Below are 22,484 nucleotides of genomic sequence, written 5' to 3' on the forward strand. Positions count from 1 at the left end.
CTACAGTAGTAGGCGTCAATTATTTGCAGATCTTCGCCTGGTCCCTACCCCTGTGTTGTTTTTTGGGGAAGGAAGGATGGAACAGATTAATGGCATTTCCATTCATTTCAATGGGAAAAGATAATTTGAGATGTGATTGTTTTGCGTTACGAGCATGGTCACTAAATGTTTTAAACTTGTATCTCAAGGCACCACTGTGTTAGGTCAACAATTTCCGGTCTCAACACTGCCCCTCCGCCACAGGTTCCTTGTGGTACTGAAACATTTGATTCGAAGCTAACGGACACATAAAAGGAGCCTTTAAACGGGGCACTCAAATTTTGACGATTAATTTAGCATTTCTACAACGAGACTGCTGCAACGTCCGTAGCACCAACGTGAGAATCATCACGACTTATTATTAATATTGTCGTGCTGATGTCAATAAATATCATTGAAGAAAAAAAGTGATGTCCTACTTGACTTGCGGTACAGAAGATTTGGCAAAACCTTCCATGTCATTTACGAGCGGAGCGTCACGTTGCTCCTTGTCCTCTATCATCTAGCTAGCTAATGCTTGAAAATAAGAATAATATGATGATGAAAAGATACAGACAAGTGTCAGTCACTAAGCTCCAGCACATGCTTCACTTCCTGAGTCTTGCTGATGCACCTGTAGATGTTTGTAGTTTTTAGATGTTGGGCAGGTGATAGTTGAACTTGCTGAGGTTGTGGTAGTACTTCTTGGTGTCCAGAACAGGGAAGATGCTGCTGCCCGTCAGCTGAGGCAAACACTGACACACCACAAGCGATAACAGCATCAACGTCAGCAGTTCATATGCTCATTAAGAAATATTGCAGGAGAGGTCGTAATGTTGGACATAATGTCAAGGCTTGATATTCCTATTGCTTAAGAATACATTTACATGATATTTCTACAGTATATTTATTTGAGTAAAACATTTAAACGTTAGATTTCAGTTTTGTAGTTGTATTTCTTTGGAAAAAAGTAAAATAGTAATTTCTTAGTAAAACAATTGTTTTAGTAAAATGTTTTATTTTGGTGAGAAGTTATATTTTTGTTATTTCTTTTAGTAAAAAACATTTTTGTCATTTTTATTTTAAGTCAAATATTTTCTGTGACAAATGTTTTAGTAACATTTGTTTAATTTATATTAGTAAAAGAAGATTGAGGTTTTGTCTTTGGTAAAAAAAAAAAAAAAAGTATAGCTTAGTAAAAATCCTTTTGTAATTTTTATTTTATTTAAACGTTTTGTTGTAGTATTTTTTATTTTATTGAATTAGAATTATTGAAAAAAAATATATAGAATCATTAGCTGTGTGACGAGCTAAGGTTGATATTTGTGAATTTACTTCATAAAACTCTGACTGTGGCTTGTGTTACTTTCCAGTCATGTCCTTTGTACCCTCGAGGAATTTGGTGATTTACCAAATGTATCAGTTGTACATACTCAGTAAGGTTTATTTATCTGCTAAGAACCTAATTGACCCAATGGTAGTTATTGCTGCTGCACTATACTGACCTCTTAAAAAAACAAAAACAAAAAATTGTATTGACAAAAGTAAAATTATTTTTTGCAATATTTCTCATTTCATACTGTATTATGCATAACATTTGGTTTTAGTTATAAAGTAATTTTAAGTACAATATTTTATTTGAGTAACAAAAACGTGTATCATTTAAAGTCATTTAAGTCATTTAAAATGTAATCTGTTAAAAAAAAAAAAAAAAAAAACCTCATTTCACTAACATTTTATTTTAGTACAAAAATATTTGTCATTTTTATTTTATTAGTGTCAAAGTACAGTATTGGATTTCAGTAATATTTGAAATGTTTTAATACAAATGAATAACATTTGATTTGAGTAATATTTTTGAAAAAAAATTGTGGTCAAATATATAGTATGTTAGCAGTATTTCTTTTTTTCCTTTTCGTGAAGCGCACGACTCACCCCGGCGGGTAGATGTTTGCGCGGCACGCGGGTCCTCCTGTTGCCGTGGCGATCGTGCACCATGATGGCCTGTTTAGCGTTGGGCTGGTGGTTCTTGTGTCTCAGGCTGTCAAAGTAAGGATGGTGCAGCAGCTGCTCGCACGGAAGACGCTCGCTCGGGTTCATATGAAGACAAGCCTGACGACAACATTAACGATAATCACTAGTAGGATTATTACGTTTGGGTAAAATGGGCTTCCATTTGTATTGCGCTTTTCTTCCTTCAAGGTACTCAAAGCACTTTAACACTTGTCTCCTCATTCACCCATTGATGACGAAGCATCAGGAGCAACTGGGGGTTTACTATCTTGCTCAAGGACACTTCGACATGGTCACGATAAACTTAAACTTAAAATGGCAATAAACAGCTTGGAGCCTCTTTTTTTGTTTGTTTGTTTTCTGTCTCGTATCTCGAAAAACTCAAGTCGGCTCACTCGAAGCAAACCTCTGAATTCTCTTTACAGGGTCTTTTAAATTATATTCAACTAGGTTTTTAGAGAAAATCAAATATTTAAAAACAATTAAATAAAAAAAATAATACAATGTGAACACCTATATTTTTGGTTTTAATTAAAAATACATAAATGATACAAAAGTATGTCAAATACATACCAAAAAGAAATTAAATCAAACAATCAAATCCATCCATTTCGTGCTAATGCTGTCATTACCTTCATGAGACTGAGCGTTTGGTGGGAGAGGTTTGGATATTTCAGCTCCAAAGGTTCCTAACAGGGAGACAAAAAAAAAAAAAAAAAGCAAGGGCAAAAATAAAGTACAGTATGTCTTAACCTCTCACTGGACACTTTATTAGGTACACGTGCACAATCCGATGAGATGAGATTTTGTGTGGCTCTGACCATCTCTTGAGGTTCAGGAATGGAGAGGCCGTGGAAGAATTGATTGGTGCTGAAAACTTGCTGGTGGCGAGAGATCAGATCTCCTGCAACATATTAAGATATATTACACATTAAGAAAAAAAAAAAGATCTTTTCATCAAGGGGGAAAAGATTACATTTGATTCATATTTGGGATTTTATTTAAAAAAAAAAATGTCGCATTTGTATTTTATTTTCATGGAACAATGTGTTTATCCTTTTTCAATGTGTCTATTTCAGAAAAACAACTGAGTTGTTTTATTTTTGTTTTAGTAAAAAAGATTATTTGGTATGTTATTTTAGTGAATGTTTTTAATTTATTAAAGAATGTTTGTATTTTTGTAATACATTTTAAATTATATAGTACTGTAGTATAGTATATAGTACATATATTTTAATTAAAAACTTTTACTATTCTTTGTCTTGATTGAAAATATATTTTAGTATTCTTTATTTCAAGCAAATTATTAGATTTACAGGTTATAGTGAAAATATATTTGTATTTAGTTTTTTTTACAGTATGTTATTTTACTATATTTTTTAAATATTTTTCTTTAATTTGGTTAAAATGTATTTTGCAAGTAATTTTAGGTCAGTCAAAATATTTTGAAATATTTTCATTTAGTTTTAGTAAAGAACTTGTAAACAATTGTATTTGAATAAATTATATTTTGTAAGATTGTTTATTTCAGGAAATTATTAGATTTACACAAATTTATTTAAGACATACATTTTTATTGATATTTTGCTGTACCTAAGAAAATATTTGAGTACAAATGTTTTTTAAAAGTATTTATTTTAGTAAAAAAGAATTTTCATTTAATTTTAGTTTTAAAATTGCATTCATTTCATTTGAGTAAAACATATACTTTAATAATTAGTGAATATACCTATGACAAAATATTTTTTTATGTAACATTTTTATGATCCCCCCCCAGTATCCAGGGGCCCCCCTTTGGAAAGTGATATTGCAGCGCAGCTGACCGAGGGTCTTGCGGATCAGGTAGAGCTGGTCCATGTCGGACTTGCCGGGCCACAGGGGGGCGCCAGAGAGGAGCTCGGCAAAGACGCAACCGACGGCCCACAAGTCCACGGGGGGTCCGTACTGCGTGTCTCCCACCAGCAGCTCTGGGGCGCGGTACCAGCGCGTCGCCACGTAGTCCGTGTAGTAGTCACACGGCCCCGCTTAAAAAGAAAAGAAAATATAAAGTGAAACAAAATAATAATGCAAAAGTGACTTTTAATAAAAATAGGTATTCAAAAAAATTTTTAAATGTGGATGTGAAATTGTTATTTTTTTAAATTTTATAATTCACAATATAACAAATAACTAAATGAACGAAAAAAAGTATGTAAAATATTTATTGTTAATAAAATTGTAACTTTATTATTTATAATTAAAATTCACATGAGGAAATGTGAAATTGCCAGTTTTACATTTTTTTATTTTATTAATTACAATCAATCAGTTCATTAAATAAAGACAAAAAATAAATTAATTTTTTTCTTTACCTTATTGTGGAATGTGTGTGATAAATGTTTAATGTGCAAACATTTGCAGTAGATTTTTAATTATTTTTTTAAATCAAATATTTGGAATAAAATAATTGTTAAGTGCATGTATAAAATTGTTAATTGTACAAAACGTTCTATAAATAGTTTATTTTCAACAAACCAATTATTTAAAGAGATAATGAAGAAAGAAAAAAAAAATCTATTTTATTTAAACAGTTTTGGGACATATCTGGTCAATATAATACAACAAATATTCCAGGCCAGACTTTTAAAAAATTGAGCTGGCGGGGCGGTGTATTTTGCCTGCGCCTGCATGAGAGCGAAACGACAGCGGCGTCCATTTTTCATCTCCGTGCTCACTGAGAATCCTGGCGAAGCCGAAGTCACAGAGTTTGATGACGTGCTGTTTGGTGATGAGAATGTTCTCGGGCTTCACGTCTCTGTGGATACACTGCCGTGGAAGCAGCAGGGGGGCGCCCGGGGGTCAGCGGGCGGCGTGTTTTGTGCCGCCGGGGGAAAAGGAATGCTTGTTAAAAAGGAGAGGAAACAAAGGAGGAGAGCGGCAGGAGGAGGAAGAGGACGTGTGAAAGCGGGCTGCGCTTACGTTGTGTTTGTGGCAAAAGTTGACAGCCTGAAGCGTCTGCCACGTGATGCTCTTCACCAAATGCTCAGGAACGCTGCACACAACAACAACAACAACAACAACAAACACTTTAAGCGTCACCAGTCGTACGGTGCTGTGCTCAAGTCTTAGTACAAGTCGATATCAAAAGTCTACACACCCCGTGTTCAAGTGCCAGATTTTTGTGATATTAAAAAAAATAAATAAGAGACCAAGATAATTTCACAATGTTTTTCACCATAAATGTGGTCGAAGACCTGTTTAACTCAATTTAAAAAAAATAATAATAATCTTTGAGAGTGGAAGTAAAAATAAACAATGTGGGCATAGCCTATTATAACTGCATATGTGGCTGTGTTCAGAATGGAGTCAAGTTGGAGGGAAAACAGTTCCAAATTGCAGTCAGTGTTAGCACAAAATCCCCCCAAAATGTCAGGAAAAGCCTACGAGAACAGCTGAACTTCATTTCGGGTAAATCCCGGGCACTTCAAATGGTTCCAGGAATGTGTTGACTCCCGTTTAACATACTGCGTTTGAATGTGAATGGTTGATTCCGGACACTTATAATAGGGTGTGAAAGTCCAGTGGATATAAAAAATAATATTAATTCTACACACCCCTGTTTAAATACAGGTATTCTATAGCAGTCATATTATTTTACGTATATTTGTTTTGTTTTTATATTTCAAACAGTTTCTTAAATTATAGAACAATATGGTTTAGCAATATTTTTTATTTCAGTAAAAAAATATTTTGGTATTTTATTTTAGAAAAGAATATTGGTAATAATTGACTTATTTCTTTATTTTATTTTGGTAGAAATGTATTATATTTATTTTTGTATGTTAATCTAATTAAAATATTTTAGAAAAAACATGTTTTTGTGTAGTTTAATTTTAGTAAAATATTAAATTCAGGTTATGTTATTTTAGTAAAAATATTTGTTCCTTTTATTTTTGTAACAATCTATTGGAACTTATTCAAATTTTTTTGTTTCATTCTCGTAAAAAAATGTATTGCAGTCAAAATTTCATTTTATTATCATGCTATATTTGAGTAGTTCTCATTCTCTCTTTGTTTTCGTAAATAAAGTGGCAGAAAAGCGATGACTGCCAGAAGATCACAGCGCCCAATCAGAGAGCTACAATATCCCGCTCACAGTCGTTAGGAGTTGGGATTGCTGTGAGACGCTGTGATGCCTCCGCCGCCATGTTTACCGAACAATATCGATTTACTGCCACCCTCCACACGCAGCTGTGTTGGCTCATGGGCCGCCATCTTTCATCGTCACCACAGAAACGCCTACCACGTGACTCACGATTCATAACAAAAAGTCCCAAAAAGGTGGCAGGGAGCGTCGCTGCAAACATTCTCGGTGGGGCGGGTTAGTTTCCCCGGAGACTGGCAACACAAAGTTGGGAAACATACAGTATGTCACGGGGAGATAATCCAATGTACACAGCGCCGCACCGCCGTGCTGCTGTCTTGGGACATCACACGAAAAATAATCGCCATGGTACGAAAATTAAAGAAAAAAAACCCTGAATTTTAAGAGGATAAACTTGTAATATTGCGACAATTATTATTATTATTTTTTAAACAATACAAAAACTAAGTTTTAATATTGGAATATCAAGAGAAAAATGGTTGCAATAGAAAAAAGAAAGAAAATGGATGGATGGAAGTTGTCTTATGATTACAAAGTAAAATATTTCAAAATGACGTGAAGAATATTCTATGAAAATAAATTGTTATATCATCAGAAAACCTGTTGACAAACTTGGAATATTACGAGAAAAGAATGATCACAATTATACGAAAATATAATAAGAAAAACTGGATTTCTACAAGAAGAAAGTTGTAAAATTCCGAGAAAAATGATTGAAATTATACTAAAATAAACTTTTAATATAACCAGAAAAATGCAATTATATGAAAATAACATAAGAGTCTGAATTGTATTTAGATCAATTTGTAATATGAGAAAACAAATGTTGACGTTTATACGAAAATAAAATTGGACTGCTGTGTGAAAAATGGTCGCAATTTATAGTAAAGGAAATGGTCTTGTGTCGCCATCTGATGACATCAGGAAAAGTAAAGTGTGGCTTGGTCGGGCGTGGGGTGCGCGACGCTCACCCTCGGGGATGTCGGTCCAGCTCGTGGAGCACCGTGTGGTCGCAGTACTCGAACACCAGGTGAAGTTTCCTCTTGCGGCGAAACACTTCGATAAGATTCACCAGGTTGCCATGTTTCAGTTGCTGCGCACGCGCACACAGAGTGGAGTGAGTGAGTGAGAGTCCAGTAGTAAGACATTCACCTTCCTACCACTAAATCCAAAGTGTTAATAGGCGGACATAAATCTGGTGTCGCCCCCGGCAACCGCCCCCACCCGTCCCGGGTCCTGTCGTATTTATGAGCTGCCACTCCCACCCGCCACCGCATGACTAATTAAGCAGAGCGGCTGATACTTTGACTCAATACGAGGCGGCGGCGGCGGCGGCGAGCGGGCATGGCTTCAAATTGGAGAGCTTAACTGTGATTGGAAGTCACGCTTGCATTGCACTCGAATGTACAGTATTTTAAATTCATGATACAATCATATAAAGTATATTAGTATTTAATAAACAACGTATGCTTTACCAAGATGCTGTGAAAAGGGTTTCTTTTTAATTAAGCTAATAATAATGATCCCTATTATTCATAGTCTTCTTATTACGATTATAAATTAATTCACTGATTACCACTAAAATAATTTGTAAAAACATTTACTTTCATTTCCGTAATTTAGACTTTTCTTTCAATATTTCCAATGTATCAAATATTTCAATTTCAAATGCAGTGCTTTATATTTTAAGCTAGTGGTCATTTTTTATTCCGCAATATACCATTACGAAAAGACTGGCAATAAAAGTCAGAAATTGCACTTTTATTTTAGAGATTTCAATAGTTATTCAATTTATCTCAATATTTCCAATTTATTAAATAATTCCAATTTGAAGTGAATTCGCTTTTTAATGAAACTATGATTAATGACTCAAAATACTAATACTGCCAACAAAAACACAAAACTTTGCAGTTTCATAGTGATCATTTGGATTTGTTTTCCTTTATACTTGCGATTTAAGTCATTTTCTTTTCAAATACGCTACTCAGCATCATCCATTTAGGAATCTACCAAGCTCATGTTACTAAAATACTGCCAAATAACACATTTTACAACCCGTCAAAACTTGGCATCATTTGGATGTCTTCCATCTACTTTCTTGAGTAATTAACATCTAATAATAAGACTTTAAAAATATTATTAAAAAAAAAAAGCTAATTAGATTTTGTTTCCCGTTTTCCTAGCCGAAAATCTCTCTCTCGGTACATCAGCCACTTAAGATTAGAAATTTCGCACGAGATGTCACCGGATTGTACCTGGCGACATGATGTTAAATGTAAAATGTGATGCCAAAAGATGATTGTGAAATAAAATTAGGTTGACCTTGAGCATCCTGATCTCCCTGAGCGCGATCTTCCTGATGGTGGGGTCGTCCTCAGACTCTGCGAACTTCTTGATGGCGACGATCTGCCCCGAGTCTCTGTTGCGACATTTGAAGACCACGCCGTACGAACCCTCGCCGATCTTGCCCATCTTCTCGTACTTTTCCATCCTTTGCCGCAACGCATCAGCAGGATAAAAAAAACGGAAGAAAGCTAGGACACAGAGGAAGACAATTTATTACGTATACCTACACTGTATACAGTGGGGGAAAAAAGTCATACATACATTTACAAAAGTCATACATTTACAAAAATCTAATTTGAATATTTTTGAAAGGGGAACAAAACTTTTTCGTCATGAAAATCAAGTTGTAATGTCATTCAAAAAAAAAAATCCCACGTTTGTGAATGTCGTACTCGAAAATAGTTGTGATTTTACAAAAAAATAAAGTTGGAATATTATGTGAGGTGACATTTTTGAAAAACAAATATTAGGAGAAAGTACAATTGAAACCAGGTATTTACATACACTATTTAAAAAGACCTTTTTCCCCCTCAGTCTGACATGAAATGGGACGAAAATTTTCCTGTTTTAGGCCAATTAGGATTACCAAAATTATTTCTGTTTGCTAAAAGCCAGAATGAGGATTTTTTTATTTTTAGACAATTTTTCATGACTTTCTTTAAAGTGAGAATTTTACATGCATTTCATTAGTATTTGGTACCGTTGCCTTTAAACTGTTTGACGTTTTGGATATCCTTCCACAATCTTCTCAAAATAGGCTGCAATTTGTGTCCAATTCTCCTGACAGAACTGGTGCAACTGAGCCAAGTTTGTAGGCCACCTTGCTCGCACGTGCCTTTTCAGGTCTGCTCATAGATTTTCAATAGGATTGAGATCAGGGCTCTGCGATGGCCACTCCAAAACATTGACTTTGTTATCCTGAAGCCACTTTGTAACCAGTTTGGAAGTATGCTTTGGGTTGTTGCCCGTTTGTAAGACCCATTTGCATCCAAGCTTAAACTTCCTGGCTGAGGTCTTGAGGTGTTCTTTCCTCATGATGCCATCCATTTTGTGAAGTGCACCAATCCCTCCTGTGGCAAAACCACCCCCAACATGATGCTGCCACCCCCGTTATTTCAAAGGCAGATTGAAAGACAGCCAAAAACGGATGAACGTGGCACTTTCTGACATCTGGAAATTACACCAAAGGATGAACCAGGCCTGTGTAAGTCCACACTTTTCTTCCTGATATCTTGGCTGATTTATTTTGTGTTTCCGATGTTGCATAAAGTAGCAGTGTGTTTCAGGTGTGCCTTCAAATGCATCTACAGGTGTGTCTCCAATTAACTCAAATGTTGTTAAGATTATTAGATGCTTCCAATAAAATTACATCACCATTTGGGTTTTCCGAAATGATTTAAAGGCATATTAATCTTCCATTCATTTTCAACACTGCTTATCCTGGTTAGGGTCACGGGGCGCCGGAGCATATCCCAGCTGACTTCGGGCAAAAGGCAGACTACACCCTGAACTGGTCGCCAGTCAGTCACAGGGCACATATAGACACGGACAACCATTCGCACTCACATACACACCGTCACTGAGTGGGAACTGAACCCACGCTGCCCACACCAAAGTCAGGCGAGTGTACCACCGCTACACCATCAGTGACCCACATAGTAATCTTACTGTATGTAAATTTCTCACTTTGAAGCAAGTAATGAAAATAAAAAAAATACAAAATATTGTCATTATTCTGGCATTCAGCAAATAGAAATCATTTTGGTAATCCTAATTGACATATCACAGGAAAAGTTCAGTCCGATTTGATCTCAGACTGAGGTGGAAAAAAAGCCTTACATCTTTTTAGTGTAGGTAAGTATCAGGTTTCAACTGTAAACAACGAGAAAAGGTAAACAATTTATAAAAAAAACAAATAAAAGTCACACTACAAGAAACCCATGCTAATTTTACAAATCAAGATGTAATACCATGTGAAACAAGTTGTAATTTCACAACAATAAAGTTGAAGATTACGACAAAAAGTAATTACACAAAAACAAAAATCGAATATTACGTGAGAAGGTCGCAAATTTATGAAAATAGTTAAAGTACTGAAAAAAAATAAAATAAAAATCGGAATTTTATGAAAATAAAGGTGCAATATTACAAGCAAAAAGGCTTACTTAAAAAAAAAACTTGTCTATCACTGGAAAAAAGTTGGAATTAAAAAAAATTAAGTTGTAATATGAAAAAATTCAAATTTACACAAATGCAAAAAGTCAGACTGAAGAAAAACTTAGCATTACAAGAAAATAGATGTAATTTTACAGAAAGTACGATTGTAACAAGTTGTGATGTTACTTGGAAAAGTCACTTAAAGATGTCACATTACAAGAAATGAGGAATTTCATGAAAATAAAGTTGGAATAGGACAAGACAAGTCGCAATTTAGTTATTTTTTTTCAATACGAGGATGAGTTTTGTTACCCAAATAGGGTTGAAAAATGAGAAAAGTTGGAATTTTACAAAATTATTACAAAAAAAAAAAAAAAAGTAGTAAAATTTAAGAGTCAGGTTACATAAAATACATGATCAAAGTGAAATACTGCAAGTACTAAAACATGTCTCTTGAGGAGGTGCAAAAAACAATCTCAGGGTGTCAACCAACAAGCAGCACCGCTGGTAAACAAAGTCACCAACAAAATAACTCAATCAAACACCTACAAAACAATATAATGATGAAGACCCCTTACTTTTGGAGGTGATGAAGAAGAAAAAAAAAATCTCCTGAGATGTTTTGTCGGAGAGAAACTCAAGAGGCTTCCTCCTCTCTGAGGCTCAGATGTGACGTCTGGAGGAAAAAGCCCTCAACTCACATCACACACACACACGCGCACACACCTTTACAAGACCAATATCCACTCACATCTTCACAATAAAATACAGTGCCATTGCACATTTAAATTCATTAAAATTGCTCCAAGTTGGAGAATTACTGTTGGCGCCTCCACTACTACTAAAATGGCACTAAAAACTAGACTGACTTTATTTACCACGTATCAAGCGAAGAGTAGTGTCCAGGAAACAAACAGTTGATGGAACAATAATAAAGTGACAGCAATGACAGGGTCTAAATTGTGTCCAATGAAAATGATCCACCATGGGACAAGGGGTGTTCCAAGGTTCACGGCATTCAAATTGAACATATGCCAAATGAAGAGGTCTACCCACAGGAGTAGGGCTATTAACAGTGTAAACTTTATTTTCACCTACGTGGTAAATTAAGACTGGTGACAAGGGTTATTAGTGTTCACTAGATCTTAATTTACCACGTCAAATGATCGACCAGGGGAAAATGGGTATTACTGGGCACACATTTTAATTTACCATGTGTCAAACGAATATGATCAAACAGGGGACAAGTGGTATTACAGCGTAAACTTGACTTGAATTTACCATGTGTCAAATGAAGAGGATCGACAAGGGGTTATTAGTTTATAAACGGATTTGAATTCACCACGTCAACTAAAGATTGATGGGTATTACAGTGTATACTCGATTCTAATGTACCATGTTCAATGAAAATTGACCAGGGAAAAATGGGTATTAGTGTAAGATTTTAATTCGATTTGATTATAATTCGATTTGATTGATCAAACAGACTAAAAGTAGTTTTACACGGTATACTAGATTTTAATTTATAATGTGCCAAATGAAGATGACAATGCCAGTATTATGCCACAATGCTCAAGTGACAACTTTAACTAGATTTACATTATTTACCACATCAAACGTATATGACTATCCAGTATATGCTATGTTAAAAAGTGACCCAAATTTTTTTATTTAAATTTACCATGTGTCAAATGAAGACGATAGTCGTGGGGACAAAGGGTACATTGTGTCACGTCTACTTGTGCCTAGTGGAGCCCCTCGTCTTTTACTTTGAAGGGGTGATGGCGCTGCCCTTCCCGTCATCGCCCTTGACACACCCAACTTGACATCGTCCTGATCTATGAGCCAGTCACCATAGCAACATCGAGGGAGGGGAAAAGAAGGGACTCAGTGGATTTGTCTGCCTGAAAGCTGGAACAATGAACACATTTAAAAGCAGTTAGAGACAAAACAACAAATAAACTCATCAACTACACTGTACCTTTTATGACCTGGTAGTAGGACCTTCCTGTTTGGACGAGGTTCATTTGTGAATATTCCAAAAGGTTCTGTCACACCGAGACTAATTAGTGCTGCCCGGGAGCATCGGCAGAAGCGTGGCAGTCTAAGCAGGGGAATTAACGTTAACTAATACTCACGTCCACCTTAACACTCCACACACAATAGCATGTTGACCACAGCTTTTTTTTTTCTTTTCTTTAAAAATAAAATAAAATAAATAAATAAAAAAAATTCAACAAAACCAGCACACCCAGCGACACTTTCCTGGTAAAAGGATTCAAACATTGGTTCTTTTTGTTGTGACAGGTTTCAAGATCCAAACACACGCACACAGACCATGTTAACAACAGCTCTTTTTTTTATTAAAAAAAACAGCATAGGTTAAAACATTTTGCAAAGGGAATGCAAAGATGTCAACAGAAGCGTGCGTCGTCCCTCATGTTCTGGTTTTAAATTACAAAAACAAGGAAAAATGTACAAAAGTGCTTACACGGTGCAAATAAGTCGTTATATGTCTATAAAAGATTAAAAGGAGAGGGGGGGGGGGAACACACATTTGTACATTACGTTCAAGGTGTAAAAAGGATGGATGTGACTATGTTACAATGCAAGAAGCACCCAAAAGCTGCTCGGAAGGCTGCTGGTTATTAGGTAGTCCGACATACCAGAGGTTAATATTAATGATAATAATAAATATTGCTTAAATAACCCGCATGTGGCTCAGGTGTTTGTGTCTCGAGTCGGACTGCAGATGCTCCGAGCCAGCCTCGGGGCGCTTAAAGTCTCCCAAAAAGATAATCACCAGCTTTTAATGGCACTTATGATACCCACAAATAAGCGGATGTAAAATGTACAGGATACATATATATATAAAAAAGTTCTTATTTGTGAACTTCTGTTGCGTTTGGACGTTCCTCACCGGCTCCTTGTGAGTCCAAAGAGCTGAGCAGCCTGTCAACGAAAACAGAACGTGTGGCGACAGAAAGTTCCTCCTCTGTCAAAAGAACCCAAAACTAAATGCTACTCTGGTTCCACCTGGTGGATCAGTAACTGTTCTCGTGACCCGCCAGGATGTAGAGGTTGCTCAGCGCCGTCGGGTTGTCTGTGGGCCGGCTCTCCAGAACCACCACTCTGACGGGAGGGGGGGAAAATAAATAAAATAAATAAATAAAATGGTTAGAACACAAAGAGTGGAACCCAGTCGAACACAGCCACTAACAAGGAACCAGGTCCCAAGAACTTACAGAGCATACAGCGCAAAGACAAAATCTTACCTTGTGAATTTATCTTACTTCTGGTGAAAACATCTTACTGTACTTATTTTAAGACAGTTTTGACTTTATTAAAATGAATTAAATTTTTAAGCAAGACAAAAAAAGATGTTTAAATATACAATACCTTATTTTAATCCTGTCCAGATTTTTGTTTCTTGATTTTAATATTTGTTTACTTGTTTTGAGAATGTCATTTTTTTCAGTGCAATTAAGCGCCTGAAATAGTTGACAGAGGTTGAAGTGGACCCGCAAGTTTCCTCGGAAGTAGTATCCGAGTATCACGGTGGAACAACATCGGGACAGGGGTAACGCTCGTCCCACCCAGTTGTGTTTTAAGCAATTGTCACTTTCCGACTACTATTTTGTACGCCGCTGCCAAATCAAAGCTGGCCATTTCCCCTTGAGTTGCAGTTTTGTTTGAAAGGAAGGAAGTTAACCCAGAAATTTTCCACCTCCCGAGGTAGTATCAGAAACCCCTTTTCACACTGCCCACCAAAGCCTGACTTTCACTATGTCACTTTTCCCTAGACAAAATGGGGGTATAAAAGTCAACCTGGCAGTTTTCGACCTTCTAAGGCAGTACCAGAAACCCCTTTCCACCCCTCAGAGCCGTCTTTTTCCTCCGTCGCTGTTCTGCGTGAAAGGCATCGAGCGGAATGGGGGATGAAGTCGACCCGGAAACCTTCCACCTTCTGAGGTAGTATCAGAAGATCCCTTTCCGCACTGAAAAACCTCAAAACCTTCTTCAATTTACTGCCTTCGGAGATTGCGTTAGACTTGGGGACACTAGGACGTCTGTGTGAAGGGAATAGCGGAAAGTTGGGACAGGGATGTAAAGTTGAACACCCGTAACTCACTTCTCGTGCCCTGTTGTGCTGAAAGCACTTCAAGGCCACACAACAATTTCGTACGCGTGATCAGCCTAAAGCTATCATAGGGTACACCTTCAGATGGTATGAAGGCGAGCTGGTAAAGTACAGTCCACTCTTCCTCATGAAATTACATAGGAGGCACGAAGGCACATTCAGAGGGAGCTGGCACGGGTCGACAAAGACGGAGGCCAGTACCAACCTGTCGGATCCCAGGAGGCGGAAAACTCTGCTCGGGTCACAGATCTCCTGCGTCACCTGTGAATGAACACAGAGTTACATTTAGAAGAAGGAGAAGAAGAAGAATCACCTTTTATTGTCATGAACATGCATGCATGCACACGAAACTTGTTCTCTGCATTTTACCCATCATAGTGAACACATACACATGTTAGTGGAACACACTGGAGCAGGGGGCAGCTGAAGCGCCCGGGGAGCATTTCGGGGTATCAGATACATTTTATTACTTCTTTACAACAAACTGACATCAAGTTGAGAAATCTTTCAACGCAATTGGAAAACAAATTGGGGGAAAAGTTCAAATTTCATTTTAAATAACTTAGTGCCATTAATTTTTGCAATTTTTATTTAGCACCTTTTAATATGTTTTTAAAACCGAGCGGACACCACATGGTTGGTTGTATAGTTGTTTCAACACCCACACTTTTCCAACTTCAGTCATAATTCTCAGTTAGCGGTGAAGATTTTGCTACAGTGTTAAGTATAAATTTGTAACAGACATTACATAATGTATTGGAATGAAAGTACAACGTTTTCACAACCCCTAGGTAACGGTTTAAGACTATAGAATGTGACAACTTAAAATTTTCCTTCTACCTATGTATAATACGCAGCCTAGATTTTCAATGAAATTTTGAGGGGAAAAAAATGCATTTTCAACAGGAGAAATTACAGTACTATTTTGTACAAGTAGAGGTTATAAATTTTCAACAAAATACGACAGCCAACAGTAAGTGGGGCTTGGGCCTTGTTCTAACAGATTCCCGTTGTGAGTCTCTATAGAATGCTCCGTCTGCGTGTACACACCATGTAGCCCGACACTGTGTGTGTAAAAGACGTCGACATGAAAGCTGGCCGGCTGACGCCAGGCGGAACGGGCGGGCGGGCGACACCAGCCAGGTGTTAAGCGCTCGGCTTGCACAGGGAGAGATATGTGATCCGGTTCTCTGGTGTTGACGGAGGTGGCCGGCGGAACAAACTCCCATCGAGGAGTTGCTCACCCATGGAGGAATCATACCCGAACAAAAGCTGAATTATTTAAAGCCGCTCCCTGTTGTGTTCATTACCTGTCACGCACACAAAGTCACCCGTCTCACCTGTACGCCGATGTGTAAACATTTAAAAGACAAAACAAAAAACACAACTAGCGACACATTTGCTGCATGCAGGGATTAGAATTTAAAAGCAGAAGTCATGGATAATTGCAGCTCCAAGACTTCCCCTATAGTTACAAAATACAATTGATTTTTGGATGGTCAGGAGCTAAAAAAGGTAGCACTCTCGATGATGAAAAAGCTCGGTGGGTAAGAGAGCACAGAGTGGGCCGTCTGTGCCCACCCGACCTAGAGGGACGTGAGCAACTCTGTCAGGTTGTTTTTACCTCGTTCGATTTGAAGCTCTTGCCCTGCATGCCGTGCTTCCAGAAGGCCAGAACACTGTCCTGCAGGCACACTAAAGGAACGAAAAAAGACACGGATTCTGACTTGGTCAAACAGAAAGAAGACTCAAACTGACAGTCAAGCAGGGTACACACTTACTGACAATCAGGCCAAATACGAGGACTTTCCACTCTATTATTATTATCTATCATCAAATGTCTCAAAGATTATCCTGTCCAATTATTCTGTGCTATTGGGTGTGCAAAGACACCACGATGTGGACAAATCAGAGCCAAGCTGTTTTTGCATTTAAATTGGGCAAGATTAGTGATCCAATCAGAGCAAAGCTCATTTACACGTCGCACAATAACCAGAAAACCAACCGTCTGAAATGCCAGGTGGAAAAAAAACAGCTTGAATAGCTTGAAAAAGGAGAGTTTCGGCATTATCCCAAATTATCATACAAACACGATAAAAGGATATCAATGATGATCAAAATCAGATAGAAAAACAGTGATGGAAGCAGACCTTTAATTAAGATGCTTCTGTGTAGTGCACCCTGCTTTACATGCAGTGAAAAAAGCAGCAACAAGTAAAATCTTACCAACTGATCCGATGCCGAAGTCAAAACTGAGCTCAGACGCCAGCTTCTTGTTGGACTTTAATTTGCCCTGAAGGTTAACGATCTTCAAGTTTTCTGTGCGGAAAAAAAACAAAATAAAAATGATCCAGTTTTAGACTCTAAACAGAATGACGACAACAGGATCCACTTACGGTCCAAACACACCAACACGGTGTCTCTTTCCAGCTGCGTGACATGGATGGCGTCCACCTGCTGATTACCTGCGAGTAGAAATAGTGTGGGAATTTCGGGTGGAAGTATTATGGCCAAAAATATCACAATTAGTGGTATTATCACAATTAGTACAAGAAATGTAAAACAAAACAAAATCACAAATACACACCTAAAGCCGTAAAGCTTAAGGCACAGCAACAATATTTTGAATAGAAAAAAAAAATACATATGTAAACAAAAACAAAGAAAAATGACCTTACGTCCCACAAACATATTAAAGGCAATTTTAACAAAGTGCAATAGTAAGATTTCAAACTAACAATATTCACAAGGCTCAAAAACTAAAGGGCTACATTCAAGCTTTGCTCCTCTCTCTCTCATCTACTGACAGCTTCACACATGTAGAGAGAGAAAAAAAAACCTGTACCGCCTGTAAGTTAAATACCAATCTAAAGGGAGTTCTTGTATGTTTTAATTGCAAAAATAGTTTTATTTACAGTAGTTTCTTACAGCTGTGGTCTACTGTTGTTCAAGTGCTCTAAAAAATAAATTTGATATGAGTTGAGAATTTGTAACAAAAAAAGTTGGAAGCTCTGTCATGACAAATTTTTGGGAAAAAGTCGCCAGAGGGGTCAAAAAAAAAAACAAAAAAAAAAGAAATCACAAAATCTAGCATTAAATTCACTAGGTTGGAAACACGATGTCGCGCTCTTCAAGGAGCAGGACAAAAACAGTTGCTTGAAGGGTTAGAAAAGGTGCTAAAATTAGCATCAGTCACTACGGTGGAAATGCTGCATCACTTTTGTACAGAGGCAGGACAAATTAAGCTAATGCGGTATTAACGACCATTAAAAAGTTAAACGGAAAAAGTTGTTAGATTTGTCATAACTAACTTTTTGGAAAAAGTCACAAGAGGAATGGAAAAAGTCACTAAATATAGCATTAAAATCGCTACGTTGGAAACTGCATCATTCTCTTAAACGAGCTACTCACTTTTTTAGGGGAAAAAAAAGTCACTAGAGGAGAAGGAAAAGTCCTGCTTGATCCCTAAACATAAGTTTAGTATGAAGTACTTACTGGCTCCCATTTCAGTGAACCAGGAAGAGCAGGAGTTGAGGTTGATGGTCTCGAAGCGCACCACCTGGCCAGGCTCGTCGCCCTGGCTGATGGCAACGCACAGAAGTGGGTACTCCTGTTCAGGCACCACCAGCATCTCGAACACCTTCAGCGGGCTGGGAAGTGGGAAGTCAAAGTGCTGCCAGAACGTGGGACACACACGACACGAGTGTTAAGGTTGATGGGTCGTGCAGGGGATTTCACATGACGTGCTACTCACCTTGATGAGCATAAATCTCTGCATGGGCTCATACCACTGCAGGAGGACAATGCCAGACTGCAGCGCTCCACATAGGTACTTGTGGCCTGTGTACGGGTTCCTCACTGTAAAGTACAAATGCTTTGTTACGGTACATAAGTACATTTTTCTGGTATGTGTACTTGAGTATTTTTTTCTGAACGACCTTTCACTTTTACACCCTACATTTGAAAACAGATTTCTGTATGTTCTACTCTATTTCATCTTTTCATAAAAAGAGAGGACTTATCTCAAGGGGTTGCTCCATAACAATAAGCGTCTTACATATAAAATAGGCTTGCTACTTTTTTTCAACCGCTGCAGATGACACAAAATAAAATACGAAATACAACGGGTGTTGTGCAGACGGGGTGGGATGTATGTGGCGACCGTGTTTTGCAATCCCACCTCCTGCTCCATTAAAAAAAAAATAATAATCTTTTAAAACACCCTCCACTCAGTCTATCGGTGCGGCCCAGCCCAAGTGGCCCAGACTGGAGTTTGGGGACCAATAATTTAAACCACAAGTGTCAAACTGTTAAATATATTCTAGAAGTTATCATTTATTTGCTTAGCTTGCATTAGTATTATGGACGATTTTAGATGTCTCGCCTTCGAAAAGATGACTCAGCATCATCCGATGGAAGGGCGCCTGGACCAAGGACGTGATCGGATGTGGTCGGGGACGTGACAGGTGTTGGTCCAATGTTTTGTGTTGTGTCTTATTGTTTAGAACATTATGTCTGGGAAAAACCCTCCTATTTTCAAATAAATGCAGGAGCGACGGGAGAGATTGGTTAGAGCGTGTTGAGAGGCTGTGATCTGAACAATCTCCCATACGCCCTCCTCATGAGAAAAAGAAACCAGCGTCTTCATTCCTTTTGTGTCTATTTTTTATAATGTTGGGTAAGATAAATCCAACATTAAATTGGTCCTTCGAGCCGGATGTCAACACACCCGAGGATTCCAGTTGTGGAGCCGACTTCCAGTTAAGAGACCGTGGCCACGGCAAGTAAGACCCTTTACGGGACTGGTCTTCGTTCTCCTCAACTGGGATCTGAAGGTTGACGACAATCCACAGGATTGAAGACGACTGGTGAGTTAAATTTAAATTTTTTTTAGGAAAAAGGACGGCGGAGTCCAGAAATTCCGCGAGGACGGCGGAGTCCTGTACGTACTTAAATTCCGTGTTTAATAAACCCTGTGGATACTAGTCAATGGCGGGTAGAATAAAGAAACTAGGAAAGTTTCGTGGCGTCGTAGTTAAATTCCGTATAGGATGGCGGAGTCCTCTAATGAGCTGTTGACAGACGTAGTTAAATTCCGTATGGGACGGCGGAGTCCTCTGACGAGCCAGTGTGAATGAAAACTGTTTGAATGAGAGTGTAAATGGGAAATGGGAAACCACTAGGTTTTTCATTCCATACCAAAACAGTGGGAAAGTAAACGGTGGACTTTTGTGGATGCAAAGGCAAGAATTCTCCACTCGAAAGAGTTGAAGTGAGAATTACCACAGAAAGTAAATTTGAATCACCGTCCTACTGAAAAGAAACAGTGTTCTAGACTACCCTAGGTAGTATTACACTGAACCAAATTCTTTCAAATGGGGAAAGGAAGTAGTAAAATAAAAAACAGGAATACACTGCAGTGTAAAGGTTGGAGGTTCATTAAATTAAATTTAAAAGAAAAAAAGAAACAGGATCCTGATAAAATTTTATATTTAGAGACAGGGATAACCGAACACGGCTTTAATGGTTGGTTAAATACACAAAAAATAGCCGCGTTGCAGGAATCAAATTATATAAAAAATAAAAGACAAGCCACCGTTAAACGTGGGAAAGGCTGTTGTCTGCAGCCTTGGAGCTTATCACAAAAATAGAAGATAAAAAAGAATGTGATGAGCTGCAGTAATACAGAGAGCAGCATGCGTACCAAACCCACGCACATAGTTAAATTCATTAAGACCAGACGCTACTGTGTTTACAGTAGTGGACATTAATGCATTAATGCATTAATGCATTCTTTTCAGTACCAATAGAAAATAACAGTCAATTTTGGTTTGCATTCACATTTGAGAAAAAAAAAAAAATAATATATATATATATACATTTACTAGATTACCGCAAGGTTACTGTGAAAGTCTAACTAATTATTCACAAGTTATGACAACACGCATGTCTTCTGGCATCTACAGATGAAGACACATGCAAAGATTCATTGACCTTACTGCATCATCTAACAGAAGAGGGACATAAAGTTAACAAAAATAAATTGCAATGATGTAAAAGACAAGTTAAATATCTAGGCCATAATTTAAGTATAGGAGGAAAGACTATATTAGAAGACAGGAGAGCTATAGTCTTAAAAAATCCTAAACCACAGACGAAGAAACATAATAATCATTTTTAGGTCTGACAAATTATTGTACAGCATGGATTCCAAACTATGCAGAAATTGTTGCACCATTGTCAAAATTAATATATGAAAACAACCTTAAAATGACATCACCTGTTTAATGGAGTACAGAGGCAGAAAAGGCCTTCTGTGACATTAAACAACATTTGGTCTCCAGTGCTGCGCTAGGCCTTCCAAATTTAATGATAAAAAATTCATTCAAATGGTAGATTGTAAAAGCTATTGCATGACCTCCGTACTTACACAACAATACGGTGATAAGACCAATAGCTTATTTTTCAACTAGAGAGCAGTTCACCCTAAAGGTCCCACATACAGTGTCTGCTCTCCTATTGCAAATCACCTGCAAGACATTTATCTTGCATTGCCATCTTGCTATCAGAACCACATTTGACTGTTGAGCGATGCACAACCTTAAATCCAGCCACACTAACACCCTTAATGATGAAGGCACGCAGCATGATTGACAGGAATTGGCTGAACAAGCTGCTGAATTAGTAGCATTAATCGAGGCATGCAAACTAATGATAAATAAAGATGGTACAATCTATACTGATAGCCATTATGAGAATTCCACAACAAGAACGCAATTATTGGGAAAAACAAAGTGCAAAACTACAGAATGAAATTTACATTAGCACAGGAAAAAAAAAAAAAAAAAAAAAAAAAAAAACTATTCAAATGGGCTGCTATATTGAGACATGCTGTGTCACGTCTCAACCGGAGGGATGGTGGCACAGATAGATTGACACTTTACAGCCCTAAAAAATAGCAGAAAGAAACACGTGGGTTCATTTAACACACTGTAAGAGTCATTTCAGCTGAGTACTCAAATTGGGAAGGTGAGCAAAAGTCTGATAACAGAGCGGGAGCAGATGTGTAGATTCTGAAAACGCTTGCTGGTCAGTGAAGAAAAAAGACACCAACCCTTTTAGTGAGAACTCAGCAGAAAGGCACACCCACGTTGGTTATGAGATTCGATAAGTTGTTACGTAGCAACTTTGGCTACTATGATGTTGGTTTTGTTTTTGTGGTACATGGGACGTCCCACCCTCAATGATAAAACCCATTTTTTAGATAGAAAATCACCTACCAACTGGACCAATATGACGAACCCAATAACAAATTGTTTTAATCATTAACTCGTATCAAAAGGAGTACAGCTGATGATCAAAATTGTGGGCATGGCCTCCAAATGCGGCAAAACGGTTTAATATTTTGTGCCCCCAAAATCAAGCTGCTTTAATCATAATTCCATATGCGGCTCTCACCAATGATGCTCAAGAGAATGGGCAGAATTGGGGATTTAGATATGACTGGTATGCAACTATAGGTTTTGAATGGAAACACCTTATTGGTGAAACAGGTTATGATTGGTCCAGTTGGTCAAAAAGAACAGCAAAAGAACAAAGAAAGAAGTTTAACATAAGCAAAACGGCCCATAGTTTAATATTGAAATACAAGTCACCCAATGTGTT

The 22,484-nt window shown here is 37.6% G+C and overlaps 2 protein-coding genes across 10 annotated transcripts in view; both read right to left on the reverse strand.

Moving 5' to 3' along the window:
* Nucleotides 1-17: 17 nt before the first annotated feature.
* Nucleotides 18-12,838, reverse strand: cdkl1 (cyclin dependent kinase like 1 (CDC2 related kinase)). 3 transcript variants are annotated; one of them, XM_061793679.1, is made up of 12 exons: nt 12,660-12,838; nt 12,360-12,589; nt 11,257-11,374; nt 8,498-8,709; nt 7,147-7,268; nt 4,990-5,062; nt 4,746-4,836; nt 3,855-4,055; nt 2,853-2,935; nt 2,664-2,720; nt 1,954-2,130; nt 18-773 (listed from the first exon to the last, which is right to left on the reverse strand). In XM_061793679.1, the coding sequence occupies exons 4-12, from the start codon at nt 8,663-8,665 to the stop codon at nt 672-674; spliced, it is 1,074 nt and encodes a 357-aa protein (XP_061649663.1). In that variant the 5' UTR covers nt 8,666-8,709; nt 11,257-11,374; nt 12,360-12,589; nt 12,660-12,838; the 3' UTR covers nt 18-671. The 3 variants fall into 3 exon arrangements, with proteins under 3 accessions (XP_061649663.1, XP_061649665.1, XP_061649664.1); XM_061793681.1 differs by lacking the exon at nt 11,257-11,374; XM_061793680.1 differs by lacking the exons at nt 12,360-12,589; nt 12,660-12,838 and having other exon boundaries at nt 11,257-12,342.
* A 181-nt stretch (nt 12,839-13,019) lies between these two features.
* map4k5 (mitogen-activated protein kinase kinase kinase kinase 5) overlaps nt 13,020-22,484 on the reverse strand; it is a 41,979-nt gene continuing 32,514 nt past the window's right edge. For all 7 annotated transcript variants that reach the window (XM_061796082.1, XM_061796079.1, XM_061796080.1 and 4 more), the window contains 7 exons: nt 18,574-18,677; nt 18,315-18,492; nt 17,216-17,284; nt 17,046-17,138; nt 16,444-16,514; nt 15,025-15,080; nt 13,020-13,810 (listed from right to left, as the gene is read on the reverse strand). In XM_061796082.1, coding sequence (XP_061652066.1) covers nt 13,723-13,810; nt 15,025-15,080; nt 16,444-16,514; nt 17,046-17,138; nt 17,216-17,284; nt 18,315-18,492; nt 18,574-18,677 — 659 coding nt within the window. In that variant the 3' untranslated portion in view covers nt 13,020-13,722. The remainder of the gene's footprint in view (nt 13,811-15,024; nt 15,081-16,443; nt 16,515-17,045; nt 17,139-17,215; nt 17,285-18,314; nt 18,493-18,573; nt 18,678-22,484) is intronic.

This window comes from Phyllopteryx taeniolatus, chromosome 13 (assembly GCF_024500385.1).
Source record: "Phyllopteryx taeniolatus isolate TA_2022b chromosome 13, UOR_Ptae_1.2, whole genome shotgun sequence".
NCBI classification, from domain to species: Eukaryota; Metazoa; Chordata; class Actinopteri; order Syngnathiformes; family Syngnathidae; genus Phyllopteryx; species Phyllopteryx taeniolatus.